This window comes from Varroa destructor, unplaced genomic scaffold, assembly GCF_002443255.2.
Source record: "Varroa destructor unplaced genomic scaffold, Vdes_3.0 BEIS01000004.1, whole genome shotgun sequence".
Classification (NCBI taxonomy): Eukaryota; Metazoa; Arthropoda; class Arachnida; order Mesostigmata; family Varroidae; genus Varroa; species Varroa destructor.
In genome coordinates, this window is record NW_019211457.1 from 20,146,269 (window position 1) to 20,158,863 (window position 12,595).

The 12,595-nt window shown below is 36.4% G+C and overlaps 2 protein-coding genes across 5 annotated transcripts in view; one reads left to right on the forward strand and one right to left on the reverse strand.

Annotated features, from left to right (window-relative positions):
- The first annotated feature begins 1,439 nt into the window (after positions 1-1,439).
- Positions 1,440-12,524, forward strand: RtcB (RtcB RNA ligase). The gene is made up of 11 exons (XM_022804275.2): positions 1,440-1,947; positions 5,369-5,488; positions 5,615-5,745; positions 5,864-5,985; positions 6,333-6,408; positions 6,770-6,910; positions 7,145-7,292; positions 7,711-7,874; positions 8,312-8,480; positions 8,716-8,854; positions 9,206-12,524. Exons 1-11 carry the CDS (start codon positions 1,782-1,784, stop codon positions 9,342-9,344), a joined length of 1,515 nt encoding a protein of 504 aa, XP_022660010.1. The 5' UTR covers positions 1,440-1,781; the 3' UTR covers positions 9,345-12,524.
- The window catches only part of AP-1sigma (AP-1 complex subunit sigma-2), a 19,082-nt gene continuing 14,375 nt past the window's right edge, over positions 7,889-12,595 (reverse strand). For all 4 annotated transcript variants that reach the window (XM_086987542.1, XM_022804288.2, XM_022804289.2 and 1 more), the window contains exons 6-7: positions 11,263-11,322; positions 7,889-11,027 (exon numbers count right to left, since the gene is read on the reverse strand). In XM_086987542.1, coding sequence (XP_086843668.1) covers positions 10,920-11,027; positions 11,263-11,322 — 168 coding nt within the window. In that variant the 3' untranslated portion in view covers positions 7,889-10,919. The remainder of the gene's footprint in view (positions 11,028-11,262; positions 11,323-12,595) is intronic.

The window sequence follows — 12,595 nt, forward strand, 5'->3', positions numbered from 1 at the left end:
TTGTGCATCGGAGCGCCGTCATTACTTATAGTTAGTTAGTTAGAAAATGCCCAGTTCGAATTCGAGTAATAAAATTCGGTTTTATTTATCTCGTCCCAAGTGTATCGATGTGATACCACTCGATCTCTCACAATATTACTTGAACAACTATATTGATTGCGGTACGGTCTAATTATCCTTGCAAAACTTCCTTTTTTTTTTTTTTGTTGTTTATAGGATGTTTGGCACTCTACCTTAGCGGCTAGGCCTAAAATGGCTTCATGTTTCAAGGTTGCCTTATGAAATTTAACATCTCTTTTCTTATAGCGAAGCGTCAATAAATGAGGGGTAAGGTATATATCCCATGACCATGAATACGGAAACATGCATGCATCATTATTTTAATCACTACCTATTCGAATTGTTTTGTGGGTTTTTTGATTTTTTTTTTGTGAGCGGCTGAATGAAGCATGGAAACATTTTTACTCGTTTTTAACTTTTTCTCAACCAAATTGTATATTCCACTGGCCTATGAGGGAACAAAACAGGTGTGCAAGAAAAGCCGCCTAATAAAGTTTAAAAACTTTGCCAACAGTTCACAGATCACAAGTAATATATATATATATATATATAGATAAGATAAATGTATAGTGAGTCAATAATAAGGTGCACGAGCAGACAAAGGAAACGACATGAATTTGTAAAGGTTGACACCAGTTGACTGATTATGTTGAATGTACCTTACTCCTTTGTTTTTTTGGTAACAGTGACACCAAATTTGGTCATCCGGCTGACTAAAAAAACGCTTAATGTAATGCTAGTACTGCCTTAAATTGAAATTATAATCCTTTCGTGAATCACCAAAAGCAATAAAATGACTTGCTTATCAATTAAGTTGCGCGAGCGTAAATTTTTTTAGCGATCAACAAAAAGCAGCATCAGAAATAATAGGTTCTGGAAATAAGTGTCAATAGAAAAATTTGGACGACTGAAAAAAGGAGCAAAGACTGGTATACTAAACAGTACAACGTCGTTCTGAAAAAAATGCTGCTTGTATTTTTTAAACGAGGAAGTTTTTTTCTGTACACCCAAAAGCAGACAGCCCCCAAATATGTGGAATGTTACTTGTGGGCGTAGCCCATACGTCTGCGGTATATAATGCTTATTCAGTGTCATATCCCATACGGTAAAATGACTAACGTTAACGGATTATTTTCGTTAGCTGAACGAGGATTTGTTAGACTCCGCGTAGATTTAACGGATAGATGTTAGAATGACGATTAAATCGCATATGGGGCTAACTGACTATTTTTTTTTCGGTCTAAAAGCAGCTTCTTTAATGGTAATTAATCATTAAAAACTCATAATGTTCTTGGTTCGCGCCACTTCCATATCCACTCGCGAAAGCCTCCCTCGAATGTAGCAGACGACAGTCGTTGTGTTTACCCGAGAGGGCTTACCGAACAATCACTTTTTCCATTACAGAAAGCCCGGTTAGGCATTATAATTGAGCTCCCGGTCTAGTTGAAGTGTGCACATCGAGATTGTTGATTTGTTTGAATTTATTGCTATTATTGTTACAGTATAAAGCACTAAAAAATAAGAATTAGGTATCAGCGAACCGTGTACCAGGGTGCAGTAGGTTGAGTCTAAATTTGATATTAGCACCAGCTAATGCCGGTTATGTGATGTTGACTTGTGTGTCGGAATCACGCTGTGTGTGATCCGACCACTGCCCGGATAAAAAAACTAACTTCACACGTGGACATTAGGCATAAATGCGAATCTGGTAAACCGGCAAGATGGTACGAAGTTATGATGAGGAACTGAAGTTTTTGGAGAAAGTTGGTCCTGTATGCTGGAAAATTAAGAAAGGCTTCGTCAACAACATGAAAGTCGAAGGACTGTTCTATGTAAACGGTCATCTCGAAAAGCTAATGTTTGAAGAGCTACGCAACTCCTGCAGAGGTAAGATTTTGTTTTAATTTTTGGAGGTACTGTTATTGCACACTTGTCTTTGAGTCTGAAAAGTTGAACCCGCTCAGAATACAACAAATGAGAAGTAGGTCTGCGTCTCTTAACGTATCCAGTCTTATAAGCACTATTTTCTTTTCAAAGATGAAGTTAGCATAGTCTCTATGACTGATCAGCTCTCGTGATAATGCAGGTAACATTTTAAGATATAATTATACAAAACTATATTGCAAAACTGGTGCTTACAGTAAAATTGAACCTTATAATAAACGCCGCTTCCTTCCGATATGCGTACTCTTTTCAGTGTGTTAATCTATAAAACAAAATTTTATCAGCTTTTTAACCTCCTAATGTCTTTAATTGGATTGCCTGCAATCGTGAAGCATCTTACTTACGCTTTATACTTATAGCTACCGCTTAGCGAAAGATAGTAAAAATAATAATTAATATTATAGAAGTTAACTTTTGGTTACACACGCTTTACAGCTCAATCATTAAGGTAATAATATTAATCACACAAACAACGGTATCAGTAATACAAATTGGAAAATGAGTTATTCAGCAAAAATGCCTATAACAAACATTCTTCATAATTCATTGAAAGTGTACTGTGCTTCGATTTCCAGTACCGTTTAGGATGGAAATCCATGCTGTGTTTTTTATCATTAGATCACTTATAATAATATTGCTGCATATGATATATTGACCGATGCGATTAGGTGGTAACATACTGCGGAATGCACTGACAAACTGGCGTGTCAACTCTTCTGGTGGCTATGGAAAAACCTAATGCTTACCCAGAAATTTACTACTTTATACCTGGTATCTTACATTATATAGTTTATGTATTATTCTATAGTAATTGGTTAATCCGCCAATGCACAGTAAAGTTTAAGTACGACAGATGTAATTCTGTGAAACTTTAAAGTTTCTTGAAGTTTCTTTGAAAGCAATATTAAATATTGACTTTTAACCTACGAATACACGGTATGTCATATGTACAGTTATGAAATAACAAAAATACCAAAGATTTTACAGAATTGTTTACAGGGTGCTGTCGATTGATCGCCGTTCTTATAGTTCCTTGGTAATTTTCATGTTCCTTATCCTATACTATTACTCAGAACCTTGTACACAAATCTATTCTAATTAGAGTATTTTAAAAATAGCCCCCAGTATAATTGATCCATGTTAGAGTAACGCAGAAGACACCATACGTCTACTGCTGCGGGACACAAATGTCTGTTGCTTTTGGCTGACATGCAGCGCACATAGTTTGATGTATGGCCTCTGAAAAGAGTCAGATAGGTACCAGCTGCTAGGAGCTAGACGCGTTCATTGGTAAACATAGCGTCTGAGCACCAGCTGTTCATGTGGCTTGCGCGCAGCTAATGTAAGAAACGATGTTGCAACGCACCCAGAGGATATCCTAAGCATAATGATCTTGTTATGCCTGATCCTTGCCAACAACAGTCTTGTATGTACTTGCTGTAGCAATACTCTCAACATCCAGCGTTGAATTACCGTAGGGACAAGGGAAGGTAACGAGAATCGAGGCACTTGAGTATTTTATTAGCAAAAAAACAAGCTAAATACAATTATAAATAGCAACAACAGTTCCAATTACTATGATGACGATAAAGAACTCTCCGATAACAACAACAAGAGGTATATAAATGCTTTTGAAATGATATGAACAAATACAAACATGCTCATACACAATACTCATTGATTGTGGCGGTTGTTGATGTCGTGATTACAGCACTGTAAATAATTTATGAACGGATCAAATAAAGAATAAAGTAGCGTGTAAATGGAAAAAAACGACATTTCCTCTGGTAAATTCAGGTTGAAATAAAACAAGTAGGGACTGAAGCCAGCTATCATAGCATGTATCTTGACGGAAACATCCGATCTCTGTCCTAGAAAAAATTGGGCCATGGGTAGGTTTTCAGCTTAATGGAATACAGCGTTACACGAACAACAAAGTAGAACGTTACAACCACGTAAATTTTTGTACACTCATAATTGCAAATGATGGGCAGGAAAATGAGTCTGATGTTTGAAAATGGGAATATGTTGAACTGGTAAAATACAAAATTGTAAACCCCTGTTGCAAAAGCCGTTTCAAATAATAATTTATGAATCCATATTTAGTACTAGAAACACATCACAAAATAAAGGATATTACGTACCGTCAGACGATAGAGTGGTAGAAGTAGTAGGAACAGAAATTCTAGACTGGGTTGAGTGAAAATAGTTTCTATAACATAAAATACTGTTTTATTTTGCTTATAGTCTGCCCCCATTTAAGCAAACTGTCACGTTGTCGTAAGTATTTTTATCGTTATTGTTACAAATCAAGAAATAGTCACTAAACAACGAGATTTGGTTCGCATTTTCAGCTTTTATTTGTTCAAATATAAATTTAACACAACTGTTTTACGAAGTTGGTAGGCCATTAAGTTTTTTAGTTTAGTAAGACTCTGCGTTAAGTATAGCTGGTTTCCATCCATATTTTTGTTAACCTCCATAGAAATGTAACAACACACATGTACCACATGCAACACAAATGTTTTTTTCTGATTCTTTGTCTTATTATAGTTAAAAAGGCCGTCTAAAAAGATACTGGCTGGAATCCATCAGCGGGCATATACATACAGCACCTCTTAATAAATAGAGTTGCTTAAAATATTTTGAAAAAAACTAAACATTGCAGGTAAATAGCTCCTCATTCTGGAGAAAAAGGTTCTCCTAGTGATTGTAGAAACCGAGTGGCCACTCAAAATAAATGTTAGTAGGTCGAATCACAACAAAACCTGTTATTGTCCTTCGTAAAGTAGCCCTCTGTGCACTATGTGGATTGTGCCTCGTATCACTGATTAATTTCTCGCGAGGAATGTTTATCAGTAATTTTCTAGAAGAAAAAGAGTTCTGCTTTGTCGAGCTCGGTGCCTAATTCAAGCAAATCAAATTACCACAACCGCTTTCTAATATATTAGATACAATGAATGTCACAGTTATTGCTCACTGTCACAGTTAGTGTTACGATTAATGGGTTTTTTCTACAGGGGCCATTAGCGTATTAGGGATCGATAATTTGTGGTTTAAATCTCTTGATTGCGGTGCAACTAGTGTTATCTGTAAGACTGATGAATCTTTCTTAGAGAAGAATAGTTGATAGAAAAATCGCCCGTGATCATTGTTAACATTAACAAATCATAAATGGTATCTCTATAAACATCCGCGACGTCCTAAGTCGATAGCTATTTTTTAATCATCTGGACGTGCTTAATAGACGTGAGAGATAGAAGCTAAAATGAAATCTGCGCAACTTTTTTAACAGTGTAGTTAATGTAAACGCTAATATAACCTTTTATCAGTAACAACCTTTTCAATGCATTTACATCTTCAGGAAACATTGGCGGGTTTTTACCTGGAGTTAAACAGATCGCAAATGTTGCAGCTCTTCCCGGTATTGTTGGACACTCAATCGGTCTTCCAGATATTCACTCCGGATATGGCTTCGCCATAGGTGAGAGAATAGTATCATAATGGTGATTATAAATAAATTAGGTGAAGTACTGTTCTCAATATAATCTCACCCTGTGTGTTCTAGGGTAAAATAACGTCCGAAATCACTAGAAATTGTTTATTTTAGGCAATATGGCTGCATTTGACATGGACAACCCTTTGTCAATTGTTTCTCCTGGAGGTGTAGGGTTTGACATTAACTGTGGCGTTCGTCTGATCCGAACCAATCTCATGGAGAAAGATGTTATACCAGTCAAGGTAAAAGCTAACATTTTCTATTGCTAATGATCTCTGTTTAATCGAGAGTCTAGTGAATCTCGCCTTCCATGTATAGAATAGTTTACGCTGTCCTAATAACCCTGCTTGCGTTTTACAGGATCAACTAACCCAGTCCTTGTTTGACCACATCCCGGTCGGTGTAGGAAGTAAAGGAATAATTCCAATGAACGCAAAAGATCTTGAAGAGGCACTTGAAATGGGCATGGACTGGTCACTAAGGTAGGACTCCTATGTCACATGTAGATATCAAATTAGGTTACCAAAAACTTGGTTAGCTATTTTTAAACACAGCAGATTTGCTCTACTTCCCTAGATCACTCGGAAGTTCGTTGGTTCATTTTCACAACCGAACTTAATACTTATAGATTTAGCAAAATTTGATAACGAAAAATTTGACAAAACAAAATATAATCTCGCTATAAAATTTAAGTGAAGAACAACTAATCTGCTATATATGTTAGTAAATGCATTCCCTATCATAAGAGATTTCGAAGATTCCTTACCAAGCTAGTTGATACTTACTCTTAGCAACTGATAGAAATTGTGTCCTGGCAATTATGTTTTAGGGAGGGTTATGCATGGGCCGAGGATAAAGAACACTGCGAAGAATATGGAAGGATGCTAAATGCTGATCCAGCCAAGGTAAAAAAATCGCTTTCGATATGAGTTAACCTCAGTTTAAGCCGCTAAAATATTTGCTGGCTAGAAAAAAAACGTTGGTGGACATCAGCACACAATAATAGTAGTTACTGATTCAACGCATCCTCCTTACTTGTCATTTTAACTTGAATGTGTTATCCTGGTTTATATTGCATTACATTTATCTTCGATGATACCTTCAAAACCGGTAGCCACTGTACTTAAGAAAACAATGCTTACAGGCATTTAATTTTCAAAGGCAAATTAATTTAAAAATTTTTAAACATGAAAACGACGCGAACACTATTAAAATAGTATCTCATGCGTTTTCTTTATTGTCATGAATTTTTGTCTTTCTGGTTAGGTATCAACAAAAGCAAAGAAACGCGGTTTGCCCCAATTGGGCACTCTGGGTGCTGGAAATCACTACGCAGAAATCCAAGTAGTTGATGAAATTTTTGATGCAAAAGCCGCTTCAAAGATGGGAGTTGAAAAAATGGGACAGGTGGGTGCTTTGTAAACAACAATAATTACCCTAATTTCACGCTACAATATAAGTATTTAACGTTTTCTTCTATTACATTTTTCCTGCACTCGGTAATAGATCGAGTGTCCCTGTTCATGGCTTATTAAAATTAGGTAATGATCCAACCTAAAATTACTTACACACTTTACGCGGTAAATACTTGTTGTTTTCGATCTAACCTAAGGCGAACCACTTAACCTTTTGGTTTTTAAGGTGTGTGTAATGATACATTCTGGGTCTCGCGGATTTGGTCACCAAGTAGCAACCGATGCGCTGCTAGAGATGGAGAAAGCAATGAAAAGAGACAAAATTGAAGTCAACGACAGACAGCTCGGATGCGCCCGTATTCAATCGGAAGAGGGTACGATGGATGATGCTATTATCTTTACTTACAGCCTATTACGATAGGAATATTCTAGTTATTACTCATTTGTAGAAATTAATTCAGCGTTCGGTTTATATCCATAACGTTAAATTGTTTAAAAAGTCACTACTTGAATGTTTCGAGGTTCACCTTTAGTACTGTCGTTGAGTGTCTGGCTACCTACACAAACTATGTCTACGCCTAATCTGGAATCTGGACTATAACGTGTCTTCAAGTATTTTAGGCAAACATTACGACACACACACCTCACACCGTGAGGGGAATCCTACTTGAATTTTAGTTAAAATTAAGCCTATTTTTGTGGTCAGGCAACATGTTTCTGTTTATATAATATTGATTAAAGCAAATTATTTTAAACAGACAGGCAGTTCTTTGATTCCGATTGATCTCCTAGGCCAGAATTACCTAGCTGCAATGGCTGCTGCGGCCAACTTCGCTTGGGTTAACCGGAGCAGTATGACATTCCTTACGCGACAGGCCTTTGGGAAGATGTTTAACACGACCCCGGATGATCTTGACATGCATGTTATTTATGACGTATCACATAACATTGCTAAGGTACGGTCATAATATTAAAGTTGGTTTCGAATTTTTAAGTTTATTTTGTAACTGCGCTCTATGCAACACACAACCCAAATAATGCAGTTAAGTTCGGGCAGTGTTTTCATCATGAGTGAACTTTAGTTGTAACTTTCAAACGGCGCTTTAGCCTTTCTTTGTGTCGGAAGTATGCGTATTCCCTAGCAGATATTGCGGAATAAACAGATCTGTAATCAGTTTCTGAATAATCAACTATAAATAACGATGTTTATCACTGTAGCTATCAGCTAATTTATCACTATAGTTTATCAGCTAGTTTACCACTAGTTTATCACTATAGTTTATCAACTAGTTTATCAATATAGATATCATTTTCGCGTGACAATTATCGGTGCACCTATGACACCCTATAGCTTGCGTATTATGGTTTGCTCTAACTTGTCAGTATATAATAGGTCGAGGAACATATGGTCAACGGCAAATTGCGCACTCTTCTTGTTCATCGGAAGGGATCGACTCGAGCATTTCCACCCCACCATCCACTTATTCCAGTCGACTATCAATTAAGTGGTCAGCCAGTTCTCATTGGCGGCACAATGGGTACATGTAGCTACGTGCTAACAGGTAAGTCCCCCTCAGTTCTTTAATTCGTTGCTACATGAAACCAGTATATGTATAATAATACATATTATCATTATAGCCAAGGAATACGTTGAGCTAAACATAAGTTCAATCCTAACGAAGGAGTGTAGCAAAACAAGACGTAATGTTCTTTAAATTACCAAAATCTGTCGCATTGTTGGTTAATTTAGTTGTGTTGTTTTTATGTTTTTATCGATAATCTTTGAATGATTTTCAGGAACTGCTGAAGGAATGGAAAGAACTTTCGGGACGACGTGTCACGGAGCAGGTCGTGCACTATCGCGAGCGAAGTCTCGCCGTAATCTCGATTACCATGATGTACTAAAAATGCTCGCAAACAAGGGTATTACCATCAGGTACTGTATGACCAGTTCATTAACGCTCTGGCGAGGCTCATCAGTATTCTCTACTAAGTATCATCAGTATATCTGATTTTGTTGACGTGACTATTCGTTCGTGTAACTTACTTTCATATGGTTATTGAGGTACGGCTTGACTGTTGACTTATGCTTATAACGTAGGCAACACAAGGCCAATATGCCATAGAATCTAGCCCATCCCATTCAGTATGCTAGTCATCAAAATATAAGCAATCAGTCTTATTAGTTTTATTATTGTATTAGTTAATGCATAGACAATTACGGATAGTTCTAACGGTATGTTAGGTAAATTATCTAAAATGTGTAAATTTTCACTTTACATTGTAGAGTGGCGTCGCCCAAGTTGGTGATGGAAGAGGCTCCAGAGAGCTACAAGAATGTGACAGACGTGGTGAATACTTGTCATGAAGCCGGTATCTCTTCAAAATGCATGAAACTCCGTCCCATCGCAGTTATTAAGGGATAAACCATCACCGTTTTGTAAAAACGGTCATCATAGAGTAACGTATTTTACAAATACGTTACTCTATGATAATATTAAATATTTAAGCAAGAGGTATGCATTGTAAAGGTTAGCAGCGCATACCTCCAACATATATATATATATAGAAAAATCCTTAGATGGATATATCATGCCTGTGCTTCTCGTATATATATATATGAGAATCATGCATCAGGCATGATATATATCTCTGAAGCGGCATATGTTAATTATAGTACCGTAAGAAAATTCACATAAATGTTGGAGGTATGCGCTGTTGACCTGTACAATATATATATATATATATATTACATGCATAGCTTTGTATGTAATAGAATTTCAAATGCGTTAGATTTTTTAAACATAATATGGAACAGAGGGGGCGTTGTCAAGTTGTAAAGACAAATTATTCATTTACCCTCAATAATGGAGGGTGCAACTACACATTCCGACTTGACAACAATTATACTGACCAGCCAGTTTTGGAATGAACGAATCAACGCGCTGAAAGTGAACATGTAAACCGGAATATATATATACATATACATGGAACAAATCAGTTATAATTGATTTGTTTCACGCCGATTTACTCCTCATTCGTCAGATGCTGTTTAGGTTGAATTATCTAAATACCTGAGAACGACCACTCTGTTTCCTGCCATGTTTAAAAAATTGACATCATTTGAAATTTTTTTCGCCGTTAATGATTACATACAAGGCTGTACATGTACTAAAATACACATTCTATATATATATATATATATATATGTGTGTGTATTTATATGAATATATATGCCTAAATAGACATTATTTAATAGTAGTCCATTTATATAATATAAAACTGTGAGTACCATGAATTAAAAAAAAAAGATGTAGGCGTTCTAGAAACATCACAAAAGGATATCACGTCTAAATATTTTCTAGATAAGGCTGCTACCTTGCGCTTGATTTAAGCTTTGTTTAGCATAAGGAACTCTCAAAAAGGCTGATCAAATATTATTAAACTTATTAAAAAAATAAACTGTATAAGCAATATTAATAATTGCAAATTATTTAACAAAGTAATAATGTAACAAATTTTAAAATTTGACTTGCGTATGCAAAAAACGATTACTAGGACCGGTTTATTATTATTGCTTTGACCACTGTAATAGCGAAAATTCCTAAAAAAACGCCTAACTGTAATATACCCATTATCCTAAATCCTGCAGCAATTCTTGAACCATTGATAAGGAAAATGATAGAATGAAAAGGACATTCATAGATTTTTGTACGACGTAAATTCAAAGGTCTACATATTGCCGTTGCTGAGATCTACCCCCGATCGAGACTCTCAGTACGTTGTTCGAGAACAATAATTTGCAAAGGTATTGAATGATATGTCTATTTAGTCTGCCACTCATGGACACCACTGGCACAATAATGCATGCTACGCTCCTTTGTCTGGAATTTATTGACTGAATGCATAGGATTAGATATGAGTTTGTAGCGTGCACATGAACACCTTTTATGATGAATAGATGCGCTCCTCATGTTGTGCTAGATTTGGCCGGAGCTCGTTCAGCATGTGGTATCTGGAGTGGTTTCGTTATTTCTGTCTTGCTCTCGAACAAAAAGGCTTCCGGCCGAAGATGCAGATAGAGGCGGTAAGGATGAGGTAGGAGAGCCCTTTAATGAAAACATGTGGAAATACAATGATAGTAGGTGTGCAGCTTGTAATACTCCAGGAAGTTGAAATTTGTGAAACAAAAATGTGTACATAATACATTAATCTAGTCAAAACGAGCTAAATAAAAGAAAATTGCATTTTCTTTCGACATGATACACAGGAAAATCGGTTACTGGTTCTTCCAGTACAGGAGAAAATTTAAAATAGCTACACAACGAGGGTAAAGCAACTTACAACATTTGTAGCAGAGCTGAGAAGTCTTGGCAGGAGTCCTCCTGTGGTCTCGTGAATATCCTACAGGAAAGGACAGAGCATATACGCGATACACGTCACATTCGTCACGTTCTTATCCAATATGACGCCACCTTCGCCTATGTGTACCTTCTTATCACTTTTCCTAAACAATCATGTTTTACAACCGGGATCACCCTCTAAGAAATATATTGTTTGTCAGAAAAAAATGCTGTACATCTGTACCCTCGTTGTTGAATTTCAGTTACTAACCAGGGAGCTGCACGACTTTCTCTGGGCGGGCCGGGAGGAAATTTGTCTTGTAGGTCAGATTAACATCGATTCAAGTCTAAAGTCAATGGTTGCAAAATAGGTTAGATTTGAGAATAATACCTGAATAAAATATTGTTTATAGGAAATATGGAAGTTAAAGTCAGGTTGACACACTTCCTGTGATTGTAGAGAACCTGGTATGTACCAATGAAGTACATATGTTTTGCTAAAAAGAAAGGGAGTCTGTTGAGCTGATTTTAACGAAACGTCCTGTAAGCAGTAAACAATAATACCGCGTGGTATTTAAAATTAGATAGAACGGTAGATTGGTTATCATCTTTATTGCATCTCTGGTTCTTATAAGTCGATTTTGAGAGTTCGGCTACAGCATCGGCGCATGAATGAGTATTTGCTGAGCTATCTTATTTCCGCAATTATAAACAACTACTCTTCTTGATTTTCCTATTGACGTTCGTATGCTGTATTTGTCTATTAAGATCATTCAACCTTGGAGCATAAACAAAAGCGCTACTGTCAACATAAGCCCATTAAGGAAAGTCACATTATCAGCAGAAAGTCGAAAAACATCCAGAATCTCACAATGCCTAACAACACTTAAAATTTGCTCGGTTATATGGACTCGGACCGCTGCGCGTTGATTTAAATTAGGGTCGCATTGAGCATAAGAGCATTCATAGCATCATAACATTACATCAAACAAACTAATAACATAGGAAGAGCATCAGCAAACGTATTTCCGTGCAAAAGACAACACAACGAGATACTAGCTAAGCATAAAACGTATCTTTATTCAAGTCGTTATTTCTAGGTGACAACGTACATGAAAAGACGCTTTTAAATATAATAATTTTCAATTGTTTGTAAGGCACATCACATTCGTGCTAGAGGCATCCACCGCATCCAACGGTGAAGGTATTCGGAAATTTGCATACCTCAAAAAACTGTTAATAAACGGTTTTCTATTATAATCATTCTTGATTACAATTTGATTATAAATACGCTTTAAAAATGGTATAGACTACTAATCCCTGTGCATATATAT

Excerpts from the sequence above, each read along its gene's own strand:
- RtcB (XM_022804275.2), top strand. The coding sequence starts at position 1,782 with ATGGTACGAAGTTATGATGAGGAACTGAAGTTTTTGGAGAAAGTTGGT. Across the intron at positions 5,489-5,614 it reads CGGATATGGCTTCGCCATAG|GCAATATGGCTGCATTTGAC; the intron begins GTGAGAGAATAG and ends TGTTTATTTTAG. Across the intron at positions 6,911-7,144 it reads GAGTTGAAAAAATGGGACAG|GTGTGTGTAATGATACATTC; the intron begins GTGGGTGCTTTG and ends TTGGTTTTTAAG.